This window comes from Protopterus annectens, chromosome 6.part0 (assembly GCF_019279795.1).
Source record: "Protopterus annectens isolate FY-2018-M chromosome 6.part0, PAN1.0, whole genome shotgun sequence".
Taxonomy (NCBI): Eukaryota; Metazoa; Chordata; order Ceratodontiformes; family Protopteridae; genus Protopterus; species Protopterus annectens.
In genome coordinates, this window is record NC_056737.1 from 1,180,989,762 (window position 1) to 1,181,015,344 (window position 25,583).

At 43.0% G+C, this 25,583-nt stretch overlaps 1 protein-coding gene across 1 annotated transcript in view; it reads left to right on the forward strand.

The window, feature by feature from the left end:
• ARPC2 (actin related protein 2/3 complex subunit 2) overlaps nt 1–25,583 on the forward strand; it is an 855,630-nt gene that overhangs the window by 384,441 nt on the left and 445,606 nt on the right. Inside the window, exon 5 of the mRNA XM_044074812.1 lies at nt 377–563. Within this exon, the coding sequence (XP_043930747.1) occupies nt 377–563 (187 nt within the window). The remainder of the gene's footprint in view (nt 1–376; nt 564–25,583) is intronic.

A 25,583-nucleotide genomic window follows, 5' to 3' on the forward strand; every position in this document is an offset into this window, starting at 1 on the left:
ATGTTTGACAGCAGATAGAACCCATCATGCAGACGTATCGCCTTTGTTGGTAAACAGACTGGAATCCATGCTGTGAATTTCCCTGAACCTGTAGCACTAAATGGCACTGGATTATTTGGAGAGGTAAGTCCTAAAGTTTGGTATAATTACTGTATGCTCCATGCCTTTGAGGAATTGTTAAATTTGTTTAGAATAATAGCAGGCATAGTTTGTTGTCCTTGATTTTTTGGCTGTATAATTTCTGTAAATTCCTTAAGTAACCTGGCCAAGGCAGGGATGTAATCCTGGAACCGAACAAGGAAGGGCAGGGGATGGGATTTTATTAGCAGAGAAAAGTGCTCATGGTCTGTAACGCACTTCTTTTGTCTTTCTTTAGGCTATAATGTTTCACTTCTTTATGATCTTGAAAGTGTCCCAAAGAATAAGGATGAGATTGTCCATCAGGCAGGCATGCTGAAGCGGAACTGTTTTGCTTCTGTCTTTGAGAAGTACTTTAAATTTCAGGAAGAAGGCAAGGAGGGTGAGAGGAGGGCTGTCATTCACTACAGAGATGACGAGACCATGTAAGTAATCTTGTCTGGCAGTCTTCACAGAGCAGGTACTAATATGTGAAGTAGAAACTGGAAGAGATGTTAAATGTATGAGCCTCACTAAATCATTTTCCTCACTTCAGGAACAGCAGCCGAGCTGTGATGGGCACTAGGTATTAATGTCATAACATGTTAATTACAGATGTAGAAACCACATGTGTTGGAACACAAAAACTAGAACTCCACAAACCTTAGGAAATGGAAAAACATATGTGTGGGGTTGCAAGATGCTACAGCATTCTTGGTTACATATACTGAATCCAGAGTGACACAGCCATGAGACATGACAGACACACTGCAAGGAAGTATCTGTCTTCATAATCATGTAGTGTGTGCCAGGTGCAAACCTCAAATTACAAATCCATGCAAACTTTTGCATATCCTCTGTTTTGCTTGCTTTGAGGATTTCTAGTTTTTGTTCCGTTTCTCTTTCTCCAAGATGTCCAATATGGACAGTGGCATCCAAAGACAGCAGTTCACTGGCTCTACAGCCACAGCTGGACCCTTTCTGTCTCTGCTGGGTCACATATTCAGGTGGAAAATGAGACTACGTCTGATTGTGAAGGAGGGGCCAACCTCCAGAGGCTGGGGCAATAAAAAGACCACTGTTTACCTGTCTTTTTACTACCTTTATTTGATACAATGGCTAAGTAAAAATTTAATTTGTTTTTAGTTTTGCAAGCATAATATTTACTGCCTAAAAAAGAATGGAACTGCTTAGTTAGTGGAGTGCATGCATTAATTGGAGTGCTTCAATTCTCAGTACTAAATTTTGAGTCTTGTATTGGTCTTGGGTGCACACCTGTGCTGCTGCACGTCTTGGGTGCACACCTGTGCTGCTGCACGTCTTGGGTGCACACCTGTGCTATCCCATTTCTCAGTACTGAGTCTTGTGACCTGTGCTTTTTGTCAGGTGCAGGCAAGGAATATCCTACTTCTCAGCACTGAGTGTCTATTCCCATTGTTTGTGCCCCAAGTGTACACCTGGGCTATCTCATTTATCAGTACTGAATCTTGAGGCTTTTTCTTTTTCAGAGAAGTTAAAATAAAAATATAACACAGTACACTCAGAGGAGTAAATGCCTCTCCACACAAGAAATGTGTATAAAAAATAATGAATAATAAGCCAGCGAAAGAGGCAACCATGCAGCAAACACAGAGACTGTCAGCAATAAACTCAGCTTGTTACTTTAATGGTGTACACAGGTAAGCGCTTTCACATTCGCTTCGTCAGACGAAAAAACACCACCTCTAAAAGCCACACCTTATATAGTCAACAGCTGACTATGATGTAATATACTAAATGAAAAAAGTTAAAATTCTGTATGGCATATATATATATATATATATATATATATATATATATATATATATATATATATATATATACACAAAATGCAGAGACAGATTTATTAAAATCACAAATATGTAAACTCATAACATCAAAACACGATTCAAATGCTGACAAATATGTCTATGATATTAATTCATGTATATAAAGAAGTACATGTGAAACTTATTAAAATCCGCAGGAATACGAACTTTCTGCATCAGAGTATAATGCCAAGTGCAAACACAGTCTTTGTGTGTCTATACTGGTAATACACATTATAAAAATAACATAAAATTTAGCATGAAAAATTTTTACATAACATTAATACAACAAACACTATCTTCGGGATTTCAGTATGGGTTTGAGGGAGGCCCTCGCATTAAGCCCCCTACCCCTATCAGCTCTAAGCCTTAATTTCCAGTTGACTTCCTTTTTCTCAGTACCATTCCTGATATCACCTTGTCTGATAATGGGTGTAACTACATCAATAACCATGAAACTAAAAATATGCTCATCCCCTAGGGCCGTGGCATGTTTAGCTAAAACGTTGTTAATGTAATTCAACTTAATGGTGTAAAGATGTTCCCTGATTCTGGTACGAAATATTCTGTTGGTCTTACCAATATAGGAGGAGGAACATAAGTTGCACACAGCTAAGTAAACAATGTGTGAAGTGCTACAGTTCGCAGTTATTCTGAATCTGTATTCCCTGCCAGTGTCTGGATGGATAAAGCTACAAAAATTACATTTTCCACAAGGAGTGGTGCCCGTACTAACACTGGAAGCACCTCCATGTATAGACTGACATAATATTCTTAAATTAGGTTTATTCTTAAACCTGAAAGCTGGTCTTTCACCAACAATGTTCCTAAGGTCACTGTTGGTAGTAAGAATCTTCCAATGGTTAATAATAATATCAAAGATGGCCCCATTGAGAGTAGTGAAATACATCGGTATTCTGACACCAGAAGATTCATCCCTTGTTCTTCTAATGGGTACTACGTTGTCAGAAAAATACGGAGCAGCTCTACCCTCTCTAATGTAGTCAAGATCTACAAGGCCTCTATCTATTTCTACTTTATTGTAGCCTCTACCTAAAAGTCTATCTTTAAAGGCAGCTAATTCATGTTGATAGCCTATATCTATGGCATTTAATCGAGAAATTCTCATTCCTTGCCCTCTTATGATGTTCTTAAAGATATAAGGTGGGTGCATACTACACCTATGTAAGAGAGTATTCCTATGGAATGTTTTCCGAAAAACTCCAGTGTTGACAGAGACATCCATAACCTTTTCTACAAAAACATCCAGATATTCAATGTAAGTATTAGAATATTTGAGTGTAAACTTAAGGTGACCTGTCATAACATTCATGTCACATACAAATGATCCTAGGTCATCAACTTTGCCATTCCAAATCAGGAAGATGTCATCTACAAAACGACGGTAGAATAACACGTTTCTTAAACCTATCAGTAGGGAACAAACAATTCTCTTCCCAGAGAGCCAAAACCATGTTGGCGTAGCTATCGGCACAAGAAGTGCCCATAGCTACGCCATCACACTGGATGTAAAACTCTTGTTCATAAATGAAAACATTGTTTTCCAGAATGACTTCCAAAAAGAGGCATACAAGATCAATATGTTTACTGTCATAACTACTATGTTTAATCAAATAATTCTTAACTGACAACACCTGACTCATTCGGAATAACAGTAAATAAAGTTTGTACATCAAGGGTAACAAATAACATATCCAAGTTCATTGTATGTGTATTAGTAAAGCTATAGAAATCTAATAGAAATTGTTTAGTGTCTTTGAGAACAATGATGATTTTATCTAAAAGTGGTCGAAGAATCTTCTCGACATATATAGAGAAAGGTTCAGTGCACCACCCCTTACCAGAGACAATAGGTCTCATTACAAATCATTTTGTAATCAATAGACATCAGAATAAGACTAAAAAAATAAATGTTTCTGTTAAAGATAGGATAGCCATTAGCAGATTACAAAATGATTCCACTATAGCCATAAGACCCACAGATAAAGGTGGCCCTGTGGTAGTTATGGACCAAGAAGGCTATCGAGAAGCCATGGTCAGAATGTTGAGTGATGCCAAATATGATGTAAAGATAAAGTTGATGAAATTAGTTGCAAGATATCTATAATGATAGAAGATCTGGTCAGACGTTTTGACATTACTAGTGATTTAGGTAGGTTTTTGAAGTAGAGTATCCTATGGTCCCCATTATACAGGGCCTACCTAAAATTCATAAAGACAGTTTGAATCCCCCTATGAGACCTATTGTCTCTGGTAAGGGTTAGTGCACTGAACCTTTCTCTATATGTTGAGAAGATTCTTCGACCACTTTTAGATAAAATCATCATTGTTCTCAAAGACACTAAACAATTTCTATTAGATTTGTATAGCTTTACTAATACACATACAATGAATCTGGATATGTTATTTGTACAATCTTTATTTACTGATATTCCGAATGAGTCAGGTGTTGAGTCAGTTAAGAATTATTTGATTAAACATAGTAGTTATGACAGTAAACATATTGATCTTATACGTCTTTTTTTGGAAGTCATTCTGGAAAACAATGATATTATGTAGTCCAATCTCGCCTACATTCTTACCCGTGGGTTCGGAGCCGAATATCGGCTCCGACTTGGCCAAACTTTTCTAGCTTTCTATTGCCTGGGCTAAGATGGTATCCCATGCTGCATTGCTGTATGTCCCCAGATCTCGTTTGCCGCTCGTGTAGCTCGGACGTGGTCTCGCTCTTGGCTGTGGCTAAGTACCTTTTTTCTTCTTCTTGAGAGAGTTTTTTACAAACAAAAACCTGTTTTAGTAGCTATTGCTAGTTTGGTGTTTTTTGTGCAAATTTCTGTGTGTGTGTGTGATTGTTTCTGTGGTATCCCACTAGCTGTTCCAACGGGCTAGGCCCGTTTTCAGTTAGAGGACCTAGTCTGTCCCCTTGCTTCCCTGTGTTCTAACTTCTGGTCTAAAACCGTTTAATTTAGAGGTTTTAGTCCTAATCCCATTTTGTGTGTGTGTCAGAGGAATGTTTGTTAGTGGTACTGTTTTTTCCAGTCTGTTCCGTACCTGTGAATTTTTGTCTTGGTGATTATTGGTATTTCCTTAAGATGTCTAAAGATTCTAAGGAGCACAAGCCCTCGGGCTTCAAGAAATGCTCAAAGTGTGGCTATATTGTCTGGGAGCGTTCCATTTGCAGGAGTCTTGCAGCTTCTGTCATGCATTTAGTCCCAGGGTGCTTCAGAAAAGAAAGAATAAGTTAATTCTGAAGGGACTTCTGAAACCCTCCTTCGAAGAGGGTCTGGAATCTGCTTCCAGCTCTAAAGCTAAAACCACAAAATCAAAAAAGAGGTCTCCGGCTCCTTCAGTCTCCTCGGAGCCACCGGAGAAAGTAGCTAAATCAGCTTCGATATCCTCTGCTCCACTGTCCTCGGGGCCGCAGGAAGTCTCAGTGATGATGGAACCGGCGTTGGCTCCAGTGATATTGGAGCCTCTTCAGAGCCAGTCGCCTAGTATTAGGCAAGTATCACCTGAGTGAGATCTCGATCTCCCTCCCTGTCCTCCAAATCCTCCAGGACTTTATTGGATGTGGACGTCGATAGAGTGGTGCAGAGACTCCTTCAGTTACCGGTTTTGGCAAAATTGTTCTCGGCTCCGTCCCAGTCTGCTCCGGAGCCCATCCTGCAATCTACTTCGATACTTCCTCCTCCGAGTGCATCCCAGCCTTCGGAGCCAGAGTGCTCGGCTCCGTGTGATGTTTCCGGGTCGGTTCCGATGGCCCCTCCTGGCTTATCGGTGCAGTCAGCTCCGACCCTGTCTGTGCCATCCACGGGATTCAGGACTCTGGATTCTTCAGTCGGACCGGAGGGGAGAGGCTTCGGGACATCTCTCTGTTCCTAGTGTCACTCTCGGTGCTTCGGCGCGGGGAAGCCAGACTCCTGTCATGGCTTCGGAGGCTGGTTGCTCTTCTTGAGGCCATGCGGAGTGCGCTGGCCAGATCGTCAGTGACATCATGCGGGTCTGTCATTCTGTCCCCTACCACTCCGGTGCGGGTCTCTGATCACCTATCTGTAGACAGCGGAGCCCCAAGGCCTCAAGGGTACCCCCATGAGTGGTCCCCATGTTTCTGAGGGCCCCTCAAAGTGCTTACCTGAGGAGCCCCCTAGAAAGAACGTGCAAGAGGAAGCACATAGACTCCCAGGATGAGTCTCTCACCTCAGATACTGACCTCGAGGAATTGGAGGGGTCCCCTAAGTGATCCTCTGAGGAAGTTTCTTTCTCTGACATCCTAGAGATATTGAAATAAAGAGGTGACTGGCCGTCCAAAGCCCCCTCGGAGGAGTCTGTCTTCCTGAAGGCCTTCGGTGCTCAGCCCTCCACCTCCTAGGTGTCCCACCCTTCAACGAGCTCCTGGATTTGATTTGTCGAAAGGTGTGGGAGACCCCTGACTCTGTGGAACCAGTCCCCAGGAGACCCAATAAATTTCTGTCTGCTCCCCCCGGGTAAGGATTTTCTGTCCAAGGAAGTCCCTGTGAATGCCATGGTGGTGGCAGCGGCCATTCAGAAGGAATTAGCCGAGACTTCTTCCACCGTCCATCCTCCTAACAAGGAGTCTAGGACCATGGACCAGTACAGGACGTGTACCCTCTCTTCAGCGACCTTTACCTTACGTTCACTGAATTATTTATCTCACTTTGCATGGCTCCAGAGAGATCTCCTCAAGGAGCTTGGAGATGCTCTCACAGGTAACGTTTCTGAGGCGGTGGCCCAGACGGTTAATGCCCAGATGTCTACCCTCAATTCCATCGTTAACTCCTCCATGAGGCTGATTTCATATGCAGCCGAGGGAGCGAGTAGGGCAGCAAGCTCAGGAAGTCATCCTTAGGAGGCAGGCCTGGATGCGCCTTTGTCATTTCGCGGAGGCTTTCAAGTCTTCATTCACCGACGCCCCCTTTGATGGTTCCTCTTTGTTCGGAACCAAGGTGAAAGACATCCTTACCAGGTGCAAGCAGGAGGGGAAAACTCTGCTATAGGGGTCTGTTTTTCCCTTCCCTCTAGGCCTTATCCCAAGGCCCAAAGGGGCGGAAAAATGTGGTTCAAGAAATCAGAGATTTTTTTCCCGGTGCACAAGGTGAGCCCCTCTCCAGAGGCAGAGGAGAGGGGGGTTATCCAGGAAGATGCCGCCCTAGTGGCAGAGGAGGCCCCCGCAACTCGTGAGACCGCGATTCCTTTCACGGTTCTCCCTACCATCGCTCCTGATGGGAGGCCCGACTGTGTGTTTCTGGAGCCAGTCGGGGATCGAATATCGTTATACCCGGAGGCCTGGCAAAACATCACCCAGGACCAATGGAGTTTACGAATAATTTCCGGAGGTTATGTCATTCCCTTTTCGTCAGAACCCCCCCCCCCCTCCAGTCAGGAAAATCCTGGATGTTCCACCCAGTCAAAAGGATTACGTAGCTTCAGAGGTTTCAAAGCTGCTAGAAAAAGGAGCCATCCAACATGTTTTTTTATTGCATAACCAACGCAGCTTAGTTCTGTTGGTTCCCATCCTGCATTCTGTGCTCATTAAATGGAGGCGTATGCTATTAAATGTTAGTATTTCAGCTCTGGGGTGCTGTGTCTAGTCGCATTTACCAGTCGTTCGAGGGCTTTCTTCTAATACCAGTCTGTAGTGTAATTATCCCCTACCATCTAACGACTGCTTATATTAAACGCCGACTCTACAACACTCGCACAGACTCGTGCAAAGCTGGCGCAATTCCTTAGAGCCCCATATCACCATATAACTCACTAGCATCCCTGGATTTGCATCTTAGCACAATAGAACAAGCTTTTTGACATCTATATCCTAGTGAATATCACCCTATTTTAGCTCCTATACCCCCTATTTTAACAACTAGCTACTGCATACTGTAAACGCCACCTCTACAATACTCGCACGGACTCATGCGAAGTTGGCGCCTTTCTTTAGAGCCACATATTTCACTCCATAACACACCAGCATTCTAGGTTTGCATCTTAACACATTAAAACTATAATTTTGGACTAATCGCTATTTACTATTGAATACCTCCTTATTTTAGCTCTACTTAAGTGATTCGTGTGCGGTCCTGAAGCACGCTACTAAGGAATATACTTTCATATGACTCACTAGGGGCTGAATACCTTGGCTATTATCCTCAAAGGCATAATTTCAAGGGAAAAGGGTATACCTCTAGAACTGGTCTGAATAATCAGTATTCCTGACGGACTCAGACCGCTAACAGAAAATGCCGGCCCTGCTGTACCTGCACTAGCACATGGGCTTGGCGTTGCATATAGATACTGTTTAATCTTAATAGCGCACCCAGAAACGGATTACAGATAATTCACTGAATAAGGATACCTTTTATTCTAATTGTTAGTGTATTTTGTGACTGCTACATCGTAGTATGGATAGGGCTGCCTCTTAGGCTGAATCCACCTTGGTACTCACCAAAGGAAGGTTCTAATGAAAAAGTTTTGAACTAAGCAAGTAAATAGTGGCATTACACACTAGCGACCATTACTTTGAACATTGAAATAAGCCGACTGAACGGAAAGATAGTGTCTACATCTGTATTACTCACTAGCGACCATCTATTAGGACTTTAGAATTAGCTGCTGTACTGAATGGTAGTGTTTATCACAGCTAACATATCTACTATTAGATTTCCTACCTGTAAATTTACCATGGTGCTAAGTGCATTAGTTCTTTAGGTAACTACACCTCTCGATCCCAATGCTGACGCTTGTTTTATACAATTTGTAATGCTATACATTCTGTCTTTAAAGCAACACATATTCTAAAAGTATGTTGTACGCTGCCTTTGTTTCAACATTGTAATAGTTTTTTTTTAACAGGGTTTCTTAAGGATAATTATCCTTGCTTAAATTGCATATTTTCTTTAGTAGTCTGTTTGCTGCCTAGAGTTTTTTTGTAAAAATATCAACTGTTTAAACTTTGTTCGACAGCTACTAATTACTGTACAGCAATGCATTACTTGTAAAGTATTTTTCTACACTGCCTATTTGGTATCTGTAATATGTCCTTTTCCTCTTTGCCTCACCTCTTCACTTTCTCTCTAGCTTCCCTGCTTAACACAGACAATATCTTCAACTTACTGGAAGTGGTTAAGAAGCCAAATACTTCTGCCAAGGTCCTACAAAAAAGCCTACCCCCTGAAAGAATTACCTCTACAGCTTCAAGGAAAACCTTGCCAAAGTATGTCTGTATACACGTGAGAAGTGTTTAACTTCAAATCCATTTCCACAAACCCTACCAGGTGGTTAGAACTCTCTGCAACACATACACTGCAGCAACCACCCTTTCCTTTCTCTACACCTACTTATCTAGCGTTTTCTGCCCTTCCTAAGGCCATGACAAGACCACAGTTCATAGACTTCCCAGCCTCTGGCTCTGAAAGGTACCTTGCTGTACTTACAACGTTTGGCCACTAGAGGGCAGTCGGTATCCAGCTACTATCCCCTGCCTTACTATCGGCTCCAAATGCACCGCCCACAGCTTTCTGTTCACTTTTACTTGCTACTCCCCCCCCCCCCCCCACAACCATATGCAGCTTTTTGTACTCTTCGCCTATATTCTCTCTCTGTGCACACTGGCCTAATTGCCCAACTATCTATACAGCTGATTGTTCCCAACCTGACACTCACTCACCTTTCTTGGCTGTTCCCGCTCCGTTCGCCCTGCGGGCTCACTCCGCTCCCCTACCCTGCCCCCAATTCCCACCCGCCCCCAGTGGTCCTACATTTATTCCCCCTCCTGCTTAATCCCTCCCACTCCCCCAACCAATCCTCTTACTCTTCTCCCCCCACCCCTTCCTCCAATCCACCTGACTCTCATTGCCACTCCCCCTACCCAGCAAATATCACTTTACACTCTTCTTCTCTTTCATCTCCAGCTAACATGCCTTTCCTCCCTCCTTCAATCCTTATCTCCTTATTACCCTTCCTTCTACTACCTCTTTACCATGCAACCTCCTATACTGATTGTTACTTACTCCCTTCCCCTATTCCTCCTCACAACATCCTTACATCCCACTACTTACTCCCTTCCCCTATTCCTCCTCACAACATCCTTACATCCCACTATCACAATATCTCAGCCTCTTTAGATCCCTCCCAGCCTATCCTTCTCCTAAAAAATAAAACTGTTCCCAAACTCTACTAATGACTACAAACCCAATCTTAAACTCTACCAGACTCCTCTACCCAAATCCAAGCATAATAAACTTATTCCCCACACCTCTTTCCTTAACATAGCCAGCAACATCCACCCCAATCCTGGTCCCAACTCCTCTCCAACATACCTCCCTAGCTCCAACAACAAATCCCCAAATAAAAACCTCAAATTCCTCACCATCAATGCCCAAAGCCTACTAAATAAAATAACCCTCCTCCATGCCTGGCTCAGTCATAACCAACCAGACATAATAGCCATCTCTGAAACCTGGCCAAAACCTCATATAAGTGACTTTGAATTCCTTCCCCCCAGATTTCACTCTCTCCGATCCGACCTCCCAAGTAAAAGAGGTGGTGGTGTAGCTTTAATCTACTCCAACCACTTGTCCATCATTCCATATCCCTTCTTTCTCAAATGCTGAACTTGTCATTGGCCTACTAAAACTAAACATCCATAAAAGCATCTGTATCATCTCCTTCTACATTCCTCCTGGTAGCAACACCAATACCCTAGAAGACATTCTTTCCTGGACCTCCTCCAATATTAAGCTAGAAATCTACATCCTAGGAGACGTAAATATTGGCTGGGGAAAAATCAACAACCCTAATCCCACATCAACAATTAACCTATTCACCTTTACTCAACTTACCAACTCCATAGCTAGACCTAATAAAACCAACCCTCCTGGCTCCATACTTGACTAGATCCTAGTATCTCATCCTAACAAAATCATAAAATCAGGAGTCATTCCCGACTCTCTAGGAGACCACCTCCCTGCCTTCACCATTCGAGCTGCTCCCTCTTCCTCACACTTCCATCAATACATTCATACTCGCAACCTAACTAACTTTAACCCCACTACTTTCACTGATTCCCTTAAGCTAACTAACTGGAACCCCCTAAAAATACTACCTCTAGACAAAGCCATTGACTACTTTAATTCAGCATTCTTAACAGTCCTCAACTCCCTAGCTCCAATAAGAAATAAAAGCGTTAAAACTAAAACCTCTCAATGGCTCACCAAAGACACAAAAAAACATTATGCTACAAAGGGATAAAACCTGGAAAATCTACCTCCGCAGTAAACAACCTGAAACATTACTAAAATATAAATAGTTGAGAAACCTAGCCAAAAAAACAAGTAGACAAAAAGTCTTACTACGTCAAACTACAAGAAAATCATGCTAAAAATCCCAAACATTTCTGGAACTCTAATTCCCTCCTCGGGCCTGGAACAAAAACAACCCCTGTCCTGACACCAGCAAATCTGACTCAGAAATTGCCGCACTATTCAATACCTTCTTCACCTCTTCCATAGCGGAGTTTACTAAGACCTTTACCAATAATAACTCTCCTCCCGTCCCTCCCCTTCCCACCCTAATTTTGAACTTAAACCCGTCTCCACCAATCTAATAAAGAAACTCCTTTACAAACTAAAGCCTTGCTCCAATGCCCCTGACAGCATTCCATCCTCCTTCTTAAAAATAGATTCAGATGCTATTGCTCTGCCTATCAGCATCCTGATCAATAGATCTCTACTTGAATCTTACGTTCCCAAACTATGGCAAACTGCATATATTCTTCCACTCCACAAGGGTGGCAAAAATTATAATGTCTCCCAACTTCCGCCCCATAGCCATCCTCTCCCCTATCTCCAAAATTCTTGAAAAATGTATCCACCTACAGCTCTTACCATTCCTTACCAAATACCAGCTACTCTCCCCTACCCAACACGCCTTCTGCCCAGGACACAGTACTAACTCCGCCTTTCTCTCCTTCTTACATTCTGTCAATTCAGGCCGTGACTCCAGTAATTTGGTATCTTCTGTCCTGCTGGACCTATCCAAAGCTTTTGATACCATCTCCCATACCCACCTTCTAAATCATCTCTCTAATCTTAACCTTTCCCAAAAAACCCTTTCTTGGTTCTCCAGCTATCTTTCAAACAGATCCCAAGCAGTGAAATGGGGCCAAGCCACGTCCTCTTTCATTCCTACTCCCACTGGAGTACCACACGGTTCCATACTAGGCCCTTTGCTATTCAATATCTTACGACTTCCATAAAGTCATTCCTAACTCCAAAATTGTACAATACGCCAACGATTCCACTTTGATTTGCTGCGCCACTAACCTAGCAGAGCTCCAATCTCTGACTCAAAATGCCTTCTCTACCACTGAAAACTGAATGCTCCTAAATCATCTCTCTCTTAATGTCAATAAAACCAAGATCCTTCTATTCTCCCCCTCTAAATCATCCCCTCTTGATGTAAACTCTGTTCATATTACCAGCCTTAACAACTCCCCAGCAGAGATCGTACCCTCTGCCAAACTTCTCGGTGTCACTGTTGACAATCAGCTAAACTCCCATATCCAGTTAAACATCAAAAAAACTCACATAAAACTTGGCCTACTTTACAGAAACAACCACTTCCTCTCTCCTTCCTCCAGACTAACTCTCTCCTCTACCTATCTCCTTCCCTCTCTCATGTATGGCTCTCCCCTGCTCACTAACGTTATCTTCCACACTTACCTCCAGACTGGAAATATGCTACGACACAATTTCCAGATTTGCCACCAGTGCCAAATTCTCCTCTCACCATTGCATTCCCTTCACTCCTTAAACTGGCTTGAACTACCCAACCTACTAGACTTCACCAATTAACCACAGTCCACAAATTATTATTCCAACCCTCATACTGCCCCGCACTATTCAACACACTGCAACCATATTCCCCCCTCAGACCTCTTAGATCTTCTCACCAAAACCTGATCACCATTCATAAACCTAAGCGCCCAGCTGGCCAGCTTCTGTTATCCTTTACCCTAGCAAAAAATGGAATGCTCTGCTCTCCTTTCTAAGGACCTGCTACAACCACAATAGCTTCAAATCTCAACTTCATTCCTACTTCTACCTAAATAGGAAATGCAACTGCACTCTTCCACCCTTACCTCTCAAACTCTCCTCCCCCTTCACTCCTGGCTAACCTCTCACTTCCTAACCTCACTCTCAATTACTAATTTGTACTCATAACTAAATATTACTTCTAGCTATTATACTGTATTCTCATTTATCTCTTGAACTAAATTGTAATTGTATTGATTATTTCTTGGAGAATGAACCATACTGTATGTATTTTTTACTATCTTTGAAAAATGTGTATCTAAATAAACTTTGTTCTGTGGAGTTTTTCTCCCCGGGCCTCCACTGAAAATGGGCCCCCTAGCCCACTGGACCTCCCCGGTAATCAAACTGAATAAATAAATGTCCCCTCAGACCAGATCGGATTAGGGACTTACTCAAGATTCTTTTTGGTGCCAAAAAGAATAGGGGACCTGAGACCCATATTGGATCTCAGCCAATTGAACAACCATGTACAAAAGTCCAAGTTTCGAATGGTCACATTGCAGTCGATTCTCCCATTGTTGGGAAAAGTATGGATGTGCTCCATCGACCTCAAGGATGCTTACTACCATATCAAAATGGACAGGGCATCCAGGAGTCACCTACGCTTCTGGCTGGGAGCCAGTCATTTTCAGTTTCGAGCTCTACACTTTGGTCTCACCACAGCCCCCAGGGTGTTCACCAAATGTATAGTGGTGGTGACGGCTCACTTGAGACATCAAGGATTCCAGGTGTTTCCTTATCGGGACGACTGGCTCCTCACTGCCACCACCAGGCATCTACTAATTCAGACCAGGGACGCCACCATAACTCTGTCAACAGTTGGGCATAACATTGAACTGGGAAAAATCTGCCTTGTTGCCCTCACAGCGTGTCACTTTTATAGGTGCAGAACTAGACACCGTCCTCATGCGGGCGTTTCTACCACAGAAAAGAATCAGAGTCCTACAGCAACAAGTTTGCGCCCTGCTCCCTCTGAGAAGAGCGAAGGCAAGATGGGCTCTCCAACTCCTGGGGATTATGGCTGCGACAATTATGTTAGTCCCTCTAGCAAGGTTACGTATGAGTGGTCTCTCCAACGGCTTCCACTTTCTCACCCTATTCTACTCACGGACAGTTGCAAACAGGATCTCAGTTGGTGGCTTTGCACCAACAATCTGGACACGGGAAAACCCTTCGTTCCACTGCCCCCAATTGCCACAGTGACCACAGATGCCTCCCAGATGGGGTGGGGGGGGGCATTATCTAGGCAGGACAGTCCAAGGCACGTGGCAAGAGCACGAGATACATTTGCATATCAGCGTACTGGAGATGAGAGCTGTGCTACTTGCGTTGCAGGCACTTCAGAGCTTTCTCCCTCTCGGGACTATTGCAGTCCACTCGGACAATATGTCAGTGGTGTGGTATCTGAACAAGCTGGGAGGAACCAAGTCATATCCCCTATGCAGAGAGGCCATGCGAGTGTGGCAGTGGGCCGTGTCTTGCCACCAGAAAACGTTGGGAACACGCATTCCGGGGAAGTCCAACGTGATCGCAGACAGGCTAAGTAGAGCTATTCTGATGCCTTACGAGTGGTCCCTGAACCATCAAGTTGCGGAACAGATCTTCTGCAGATGAGGTCAGCCTTGCTGCAACCTTTTTGCCAACCCTCTCAATGCCAAATGCAGCAGCTACTTCACGTTGATCCCCCCTCAGGGAGAGTCGCCCAGGGACGCTTTAGTCCACGATTGGCCCTCCGGTCTACTATATGCTTTTCCTCAGCTTCCCTTGCTGTCAAAGGTGATTCAGAAAGCACAATCCTTGGGAAGCAGAATGATTCTGATTGCCCCACACTGGCCTCGTCCGGTTAGGTTCCCCTTTCTCCATTCCTACATCTTGGACACGCCTTGGATTCTGGACCCGCAACCAGACTTACTGACACATGTCAGGGCAGCTCCATCCCTCTCTGTGGACCCTCTGGTTGACAGCCTGGCTACTCCACTTCCGTCATTAGTTAGGCTTCATCATTTTTCGCCAGAGGTAGTTCATATTTTATCTTCCTCTCATAAGCCCTCTACTAGGAAGATTTATTCCAACAAATGGAAGAGATTTTCGATCTGGGCTCATACCCAAGGGATTGACCCTTACACGGCTCCAGTTTCATCTGTTTTGGAGTTCTTGTCTATGCTTTTTCGCCAGTGCTCAGCGTCCGCCACCATAAAAGTCCAATTGGAGGCGATTTTCTAACTTTCATGTCGCTAATGAGCCTAGTCTGATGCCTCACAGACTCTGTAAGGCTTTCCTGAAGGGCACTCTGTTACTCCATCCTCCTGTATCGGAACCTGTCATGCCTTGGGATTTAAACTTTGTTCTACAGGCTCTTACTTCATCACCCTTTTAACCTGCAGCTACTTGTGATTTAAATTTCTTGACCTTTTTAGTAGCCATCATATCAGCCAGACGTGTTTCAGAGATTCAAGCTCTATCAATAAAACCCCCATACTTGATTTTTCATAAGGACAGGGTTTCTCTCAGGCCGAACCCTTCCTTTCTTCCCAAAGTGGCATCTATCTGTAATCTTAATCAATCTTTTGAGTTGCCAGTGTTTTTTCCCCATTTCTCAAACCAGGCAGAATTTAAATTTCATCAATTGGATGTACACAGGCAATTACGTTTTTATCTGCACAGATCCAAAGACCTCAGAAAATCTGATCAGTTGTTTGTTTCCTTTTCGGAAAACAGAATTGGGTCTCCTGTCTCCAAAGTCACGCTGTCCAGGTGGATATCCAGTTGCATCTCTTTCATTTATTACTCAGGGGTAAAGAACTACCGTTCCCGGTGAAGGCTCATTCTACTCGGTCTGTATCTACATCTACAGCCCATCAGGCCAGATTGTCTATGGATGATATTTGTGCTGCGGCTACTTGGGCATCTCCTCACACCTTTGTTCATAGGTTCATAGGTTTATACTAGGCTATCTGCCCTAAGGCATTTATAAGCCTAGCCCAAATTATTGTGGCTTACGCCACCCCTTATATGAAAAAATACTGTGCCCATTAGTTTGTTGTGCCTCTGTCCAGCAGTGACCCAGAGATGATTCCCGGGGTAAACATACGATCTCCCATCCACAGGTCTAGATTTCTCTTGAACAGAGTCAGCGAGGTGCTCTGCCTCACATGGACCGGGATTTTATTCCACAGCATAGGGAGTCTCTGAGTGATAAATCTATCCCTCCAGCACGCCCTATTTATATCCGTGCTAAGGTTTAAGTCGCTTGCTCTAGTGGTTTTGGTGGATTTGGATTTTTTGAGGTGGAGCATGTCCATTAATTCCGGGTTGGACATGGCCTTGTATGTCAGGCACATGTCACCTCTGAGCAGACGGTATGCGACTGAATAGAGCTGGAGTTTCTTCAATCTGGCAGCATATGACAGATTTTGGAGTCCCTTTATCCTTTTGGTGAGGAACTTTTGGGGTCTCTCCAATTGCTGCAGATGTCGGGTGAGATACATCCCGAATGGGGCATTGTACTCGATCATTGGTCTGATAAGTGAAGAGTACAGGGGAACAATGACCTCACTAGATCTGGATGTGAATCCCTTCATGATCAGGTGGGCAATGTAGAAGGTCTTTCTAACCACTTTAGCAATGTGAGTGTCAAAAGAAAGGCCACTGTCAACCTGGGTCCCCAGGTCCCTGATAACCTCTTCTGTGCTTAGTGGATTGCTACCTATATGGTAGCTTGGGGTTACCTTGTTTTTCCCGAAGGGTATGACTATACATTTTTGGCGTTTAACTTCAGGCCATGGCTCTGGCACCAGCTATCTGTTTCCGTGAGTCCCTTCTGAAGGATATCAGTGTCCGATGCACTTTCCACTATGGCCCAGTTTGCAGTCATCTGCAAACTTTGTCAGCCAAAGTCCTCCCATGTTGGCCTGTACTTCTGAGAAGTAGATGCCAAACAATAGGGGCCAAGGACCGAGCCCTGTGGGACACCACTTGTGACCGGCTTGGAGTCTGACACAGCGCCAGCAACTCTAACCCTGTGGGTTCTGTCCTTAAGCCAGTTTGCAACCCATCTTGTGACATATGGGTTTACATTTAAGCTGGTAAGTTTTTCTACAATACCCGAGTGGGGTATTGTGTCGAAAGCCTTTGCAAGGTCAAGGTAGGCTGTATGGACTGCCTTTCCCTCATCAATGGCCTTGGTGACTATTTCAAGAAGTCGACCAAGTTCAAAAGGCATGATCTTCCCTTGACAAAGCCAAACTGGGTCGGGTCCAATGTCTGCAAGTCCCCTATATCTTTGTTTATGAGCTCCATTATGATCCTCTCCATAGCTTTGCAGACTAGACTTGTTAAGCTTATGGGGCGGTAATTACCAGGGTCCGTAGAGGCGCCACCTTTGTGGAGTGGGACCACAGTTGCCGTCACGCCACTCCTTGGGCACGTATCCTGTGGTAAGGCTGAGATTAAACAGCTGCCTTATGTGCGGGTTTAATTCCTCATTTAGCTCGTGTAGCACACAGCCGGGACACCATCCGGTCCCATTGATGCTGTGTTTTTAGCTTTAGAGAGAGCAGCTTTCACCTGCGCATTTGAGATGTCCGGGAGGCTACACTCGGCTGGGATAGTTATCTCTCCTTTAGGGGAGAGGGGTGAAGTTTGCACTGAACCTGTCTGCCAGTATGTTGGCAATGTCTGTGGGTTCAGTGATTTTGTATCATTTTGGACTAATTCTGAGCATATCTGTGAGTTTCCACCCAGGTTCCTAACATAGCTGAAAAAGGCCTTATGATTGTCCTTTGAATCCATGGCAATTTTTCTCTCAAAATTGGCCTTAGTTGATTTTATGAGTGCTCGTATTTTTTACTAATAATGATCAGGGGTGACTTCCTTTTATGGATTTTGTTCTATCATGTAATAGCTTTCTCCTCTTATTGTAAAGTTTGTTAATGGCTGGGGTCCACCAGACTGGACGCTTGCCCTTTGTGGAAAGAGTCTTGGTTTTATTTGGGATTGCCTGATCCATGCAGTCCTGGAGGTGTTCATAGAAGGCATTTGTAAGGGCTTCCGCAGCTTGGGTTGTGGTTTCCTCTGACTCAGGGGCCTTGAAGGATACCACACCAGTCTTGAGTAGTGTGAAGTTTGCTTTAGAGAAGTTCTTCACTATGGTCTTTTTGTTTGGGGTGGGGCGGATGTGGATTTCCAGTGAGATTAGTTTATGATCAGATCTCACCAATGAGGGATATACTTCCGTGTGGAGCATTTTGTCCCCATGTTTGTGACAATGAGATCTAGTATATTTTCTCCTCTCGTGGGAACAGTGACTAGCTGTTCCATGGCATTTGAATTTATGAACTCCAGGAACCGTTGGGCTAGAAAGTTAGGGCTTGAGTAATGTTCCCAGTCTATATTCGGGTAGTTGAAGTCACCCAATATGATGGTGTTTGGAGATACATTTATACCCTCCAGTGTCTTCAGGAAGGCTGTGTGGGGTTCCTGAGTTTGAGAGGGTGGCCTGTAGCATGCTACAATTTGTAGAGCAGTTTTGCCTATTGTTAGTTGCACCTGGATGGTTTCCGAAGCTTCATGCGTTGCCACCAACCTGGAGGTGTGAGTATCCTTTATGAATATGGATACACCTCCTCCTTTTGTGGAGTGGTCCGGGTTTTGGGGCCGGAACGCATGATATGAGGTAAAACCTAATAGTGCCGGGGTGCTCTCAGGAGCCTTGAACCAGGTTTCAGTTACAGCACAGACATCGATGTTCTCCATACTGAGAAGGGCCTCGAGTGCGTGCATTTTGAGATTTAGACTTCTGGCATTGAGCAGCATTACCCTCAATTTCTTCCCATTTTTGTTTTCTAGGGTGGTAGGTTTAGAATTTGAGCCTTGCCTAAAAAAGGCACTATGGGGGTGGCAAGAGCCTTAGCCAATATTTGGAATCCCAGGGGTGACAGGTGCAAGCCGTCCCTTGCGAAGCAGCGTGGCTTGTCAAGCATGTCATCCCAGGCAGACAGACACTGGATCCCCTTTGAATGACACCAGACATTAAGCCAATTGTTAAAGCTGATCATCTTGTCTCTATATTGTGGCATCATTCTTGGTGAAGGAAGGATACTGCTCAGGGTTATGGTCATACCTGCCTGGGCTACATAATCAGAGAGCTCCTCTGTCTCTTTTCATGCAGTCCAGGGAGGTACGTCTCAGGTCGTTCACACCAGCATGGACAATGACTGTGTCATATTTGTACTTGCTGTGGAGTGACCCGAGTGCTTGTGTTATGTGGCGGATTCTAGCCCGATAGGCAGCTTACTGTGACCCTCTCCTTGTTCAGCCTGGTGAGTGGGACGTCAGTGTGTCTGACTATGGAGTCACCTATGACAAGTATGTTTGGTGTTGTATTTGGCCTTAAGGGCTGTGACTGCTTTGCACACTGCTTTTGTGGTTTATGTGTTGCTTGTGGGGTGTCTTGAGGTAGCAGTTGTTTGGGTGTCTGCTTTGGAGGCCTCTGCTGTTTAGGTAAATTTTACTCAGAGCCTCCGAGTATGTCTTTGTGTGTTTATGTGTTTGATTCAGTGGAGTGGTAGCATTATGCGAGGCTGGTTTTGTGGTGTGTGTAGTTGCCTTCTCCTCCTGTCTGGTCTTGCCAGTCCTGAGTTGAGAGAGCTCAGCCTCCAGTTTGGCTAAATAGCTGCATCTCTCGCAAGTATTTGTGTTATGTGGGAGGAGGAGAGGGTTGTCTGTGTACATGAGGCAGTTATAACATTGCCTCAAGATTCCCAGATTCACCAGCTGGACCGGAGAGGAGATTGACAACTGACCTTTGGACATGCTAGAATAATATTGGGAAATCCTTAATTGAAAACAAGGGCCAGTGGGGAGTGAGGGTGTAGTGCTTTTAATTTTTAGTGCTGACTTATATAATTGCTTTAGTGAGCAAGTGCCAGGTAACTTGAGTGCAATGTGATACAAGTAACTAAATGCAAAACGACAAACAGTAACTTTCTTTCAAGTGAAACAAGGAAATAAGTACAGTAAGCAATGCAGATATCACTAGTGATCCACAGAAGCTGAGAAGTTGCGTATTAGGTGAATTAGCTTCCAGGAAATAACAAGCAAACAAACAACAAGTATATAAACAAAGCTAGATTCAGTAGGCCTGGATCTAGTCTATGCTAGAGCAAACAAGGTGAACCAATTTCAGTAAGATACAGTTCAAATATTCAGGCACTATAAACCTTTAACCAGAAAATTCCCAGCTCAGAAGGGCAGAGTCCAGCCTCTTCTCCCACAAGAGTGCAGTCCACGAACCTTCTTAATGTAAAATAACTGGCCTGAAGCCCAAGTGCCTAAACCAGAACTAATACACTTGGACACTGGGCTCTCAATCAGCAGTTCCCAACTTAGAAGGATGAAAGCTACCTGTCCTGCCACCACAGTGCTTGCCACAAACCTTCCTAACGTAAAACAACTGGTCTGAAGCCCAAGTGCTTAATCCAAAAGACTTGAATGATAGCTACACTTTAATCAAGTTACAACCAAGCAGTAATAAATACCATTGAATACTTTAGAGAATGTCTGGATTAGTGCTCAAGTTACACAAACAAAGCTAGATCCAGCAGGCCCGAATCCAGTCTATGCCACAGCAAACAAGGCGCACCAACTTCAGTAAGAAACAGTTCAGATATGCATGCACTATAAGCCTTTAACCAGAAATTCCCAGCTCAGAAGGGCAGAGTCCAGCCTCTCCTCCCACAAGAGTGCAGACCACGAACCCTCTTAATGTAAAATAACTGGCTTGAAAGCCCAAGTGCTTAAACCAGAATTAATACACTTTTAGAATAACAGACACTGAGCCCTCAATCAGCAGTTCTCAACCTAGAAGGATGTAATCTACCTGTTCTGCCACAACAGTGCAGACCACAAACCTCTCAGTGCAAAACAACTAACTGGTCCGAAGCCCAAGTGTTTAAACCAAAAGGCTTAGAATGAGTTACACCAAGCAGTAATAAATACAATTGAGTATTTTAAGATGATGCAAAAGTAAAAAGAAGTAGGTAAAAACACAAGTACAGTAAAAGCAGATGAAATTTTTTTTTTTTTTTTTTTTTTTTCTGAACAAGTGCTGAGATCAAAGAAACAGATTTGAGTGCTGAAACTAGAAAACTGGCTAGTTACAAGAAAAAAAAAAAAAGCTAGAAGGCTTCCCTCAAACACAGAAGGGCTTGGGGGCTCAGAAGCCTACAAATAGTCTGTACCACTTAACAAGAAAGGCAGGAAATAAGCTTAATTTTTTTTTTTTTTTTTCTATTTCCCAGATGCTCTCTTTGAAGTTGGACGTGGTATCTAGGGGCAGGACTTCCTTTGGTTCCACAGTGCTCAGGAGTATTTTCCACTAAGCTTCCCAGGATTTAGGTGCTGGGGATGGTGTCCCACGGGTAAGAATGTAGGCGAGATTGGACTACATAACATCAAGAAGTTATGTACTCACCATAACGTTCGATGTATGTAGTCCATCTCGCCTCGCATTCTTACTTACCCCCCCTCCTTCCCCCTTTCTGGAGGATCTGGAGGTTAGGACTGTTTTCAGAGCTCCCTTCACTCTTGGTTTGTTCTTTCTTTCCTTGGGTGTTGTTATGCATGGAGAATGAGTGCTGGTGTTTGCAGCAAACTAGATCTGGGGATATAGAGCAATGCAGCATGGGATACCATCTTAGCCCAGCCAATAGAAAGACTTCGAGCTAGAAAAGTTTGGCCGAGTCGGAGCCACGGGTAAGAATGTGAGGCGAGATGGACTACATACATCGAACATTATGGTGAGTACATAACTTCTTGTTTTCATTTATGAACAAAAGTTTTACATCCAGCGTGATGGTGTAGCTATGGGCACTTCTTGTGCCGATAGTTACGCCAACATGGTTTTGGCTCCCTGGGAAGAGAATTTTGTTCCCTACTGATAGGTTTAAGAAACATGTTATTCTACCGTCGTTTTGTAGATGACGTCTTCCTGATTTGAAATGGCAAGGTTGATGACCTAGAATCATTTGTATGTGATATGAATGTTATGACAGGTTACCTTAAGTTTACACTCAAATATTCTAATACTTACATTGAATATCTGGGTGTTTTTGTAGAAAAGGTTATGGATGTCTCTGTCAACACTGGAGTTTTTCAGAAAACATGCCATAGAAATGCTCTCTTACATAGATGTAGTATGCACCCACCTTATATATTTAAGAACATCATAAGAGGGCAGGGAATGAGAATTTCTCGATTAAATGCCACAGATATAGGCTATCAACATGAATTAGCTGCCTTTAAAGTTAGACTTTTAGTTAGAGGCTACAATAAAGTAGAAATAGAGGCCTTTTGAATCTTGAGTACATTAGAGAGAGTAGAGCTGCCCCGTATTTTTCTGACAACGTAGCACCCATTAGAAGAACAAGGGTTGAACCTCCAGGTGTCAGAATACCTATATATTTCACTGACAATGGGGCCATCTTTGATATTATTAATAACCATTGGAAGATACTACCAACAGTGATCTTAGGAACATTGTTGGTGAAAGACCAGTTTTCAGGTTTAAGAATAAACCTAATTTAAGAAGAATATTATGTCAGTCTGTACATGGAGGTGCTTCCAGTGTTAGTATGGGCACCACTCCTTGTGGAAAATGTAATTTTTGTAGCTTTATCCATCCAGACACTGGCAGGGAATACAGATTCAGAATAACTGCGAACTGTAGTACTTCACACGTTGTTTACTTAGCTGTGTAATTTATGTTCCTTCTTCTATATTGGTAAGACCAATAGAATATTTCGTACCAGAATCAGAGAACATCTTTACCATTAAGGTGAAATACATTAACAACGCTTTAGCTAAACATGTCATGGCCCTAGAGGATGAGCATATTTTTAGTTTCATGGTTATTGATGTAGTTACACCCATTATCAGACAAGGTGATATCAGGAATGGTACTGAGAAAAAGGAAGTCGACTGGAAATTAAGGCTTAGAGCCGATAGGGGTAGGGGGCTTAATGAGAGGGCCTCCCTCAAACCCATACTGAAATCCCGAAGATAGTGTTTGTTGTCACTGATTTAACATTTTTTGTCACTTTTAGATTGATATGGATTTTTATGATACCTTATGTCCTTTTTTCATTAATGTTATGTAAAAAATTTTCATGCTAAATTTTATGTTATTTTTATAATGTATATTACCAGTATAGACATGCAAGACTTGGCATTATATGATGGCCTAAAGTTTGTATTCCTGTGATTTTAATAAGTTTCACATGTACTTCTTTATATACATGAATTAATATCATAGACATATTTGTCAGCATTTGAATCGTGTTTTGATGTTATGAGTTTACATATTTGTGATTTTAATAAGTCTGTCTCTGCATTTTGTGTATATATATATATATGTATATATATATATATATATATATGTATATATATATATATATATATATATATATATATATATATGCCATACAGAATTTTAACTTTTTACATTTAGTATATTACATCATAGTCAGCTGTTGACTATATAAGGTGTGGCTTTTAGAGGTGGTGTTTTTTGGTCTGACGAAGCGAATGTGAAAGCGCGTACCTGTGTACACCATTAAAGTAACAAGCTGAGTTTATCGCTGACAGTCTCTGTGTTTGCTGCATGGTTGCCTCTTTCGCTGGCTTATTATTCGTTATTTTTTCAGAGAAGTATTTATTGCCATTCACACACCACACCCATGTGCAAAAATGGCAAAAAAAAGGAGTTGCAGATGGATGAACATTGACCTTAGTGCTGCATACTAACCACTTGTGCTTGTCCTTACAACTGACCTTAGTGCTGCATACTGACCACTCGAGCTTGTCCTTACAACTGACCTTAGTGCTGCATACTAACCACCCGAGCTTGTCCTTACAACTGACCTTAGTGCTGCATACTGACCACTCAAGCTTGTCCTTACAACTGACCTTAGGGCTGCATACTAACCACCCGAGCTTGTCCTTACAACTGACCTTAGTGCTGCATACTAACCACCCGAGCTTGTCCTTACAACTGACCTTAGTGCTGCATACTGACCACTCGAGCTTGTTCTTACAACTGACCTTAGTGCTGCATCCTAACCACTTGTGCTTGTCCTTGCAAATGACCTTCATGCTGAATACTAACCACTCGAGCTTGTCCTTACAACTGACCTTAGTGCTGCATACTAGCCACTCGAGCTTGTCCTTACAACTGACCTTAGTGCTGCATACTAACCACTCGAGCTTGTCCTTACAGCTGACCTTAGTGCTGCATACTAACCACTCGAGCTTGTCCTTACAGCTGACCTTAGTGCTGCATACTAACCACTCGAGCTTGTCCTTACAACTGACCTTAGTGCTGCATACTAACCACCCGAGCTTGTCCTTACAACTGACCTTAGTGCTGCATACTAACCACCCGAGCTTGTCCTTACAACTGACCTTAGTACTGTATACTAACCACTCGAGCTTGTCCTTACAATTGACCTTAGTGCTGCATACTAACCACCCGAGCTTGTCCTTACAACTGACCTTAGTGCTGCATACTAACCACCCGAGCTTGTCCTTACAACTGACCTTAGTACTGTATACTAACCACCCGAGCTTGTCCTTACAACTGTTGAATGACTGAATCTTGTGGGTGTCATAAATGAGCACCTCTGCTGTATGGTTTACTGTTAACATGTTTGTTGAAAAAACAATATGCCCAACATATTTATATGAAACTAACAAAGTGTAAAAACCAAAACCATTTAAAAGTTCACAAGATATTTAAACATTACTAAAAGAACAAATTTTAACCTTTATCTATTTATGAACATAATTAGAAACTTACTGTCTAGGGACACCATACAGCATTAACCCCAAACTCCACTTACCTACGTAATAAAAATAAACACTTTTGCAGATTTTTCTTGGAGTTGCATTCTGTAGAAGAATGCCATCCAAGTCAAGTACCACATTGCATAAAATGCATAAAAAGTATTTACTGGACCCTGTTGTGCCCTAGTTTTAATGATACATATCGTATAGCAGTCTTTCTGTAAGATGAATGGCAGCACCTCAGTAGATATGTGGTGCAGCTTTTGATTTTATCTTCTAGCTATTGCTTGGTTAATAACATTACTTTGTTTTATTTTAGTTGCTTATCATAGTCCAGCAAAACCGTCCATGATAACACTGTTTTTTGTAGCACTCCTGGTAAAAGTTTCTTCAGATAAGCTTTCAAAGTCTTCTAATTTGGATATGACCTAAAATATGATCCAAACTTCCCCTAAGCTCTTGTTGATGTCTCCAGCTCCTAAACTTTCATATAGGTAACATCAGACCTACTCTGTATGGTACATAAGAGTTTGTGCTGAAACCTCTTTGCATTGGTCATATAACTGTGGTAATCGACAATCCCATGGAGATTAATCTCTGTCTAGCCCTCACTGCCATCCATCTTATAATTTCCTTTTTCTGTAAT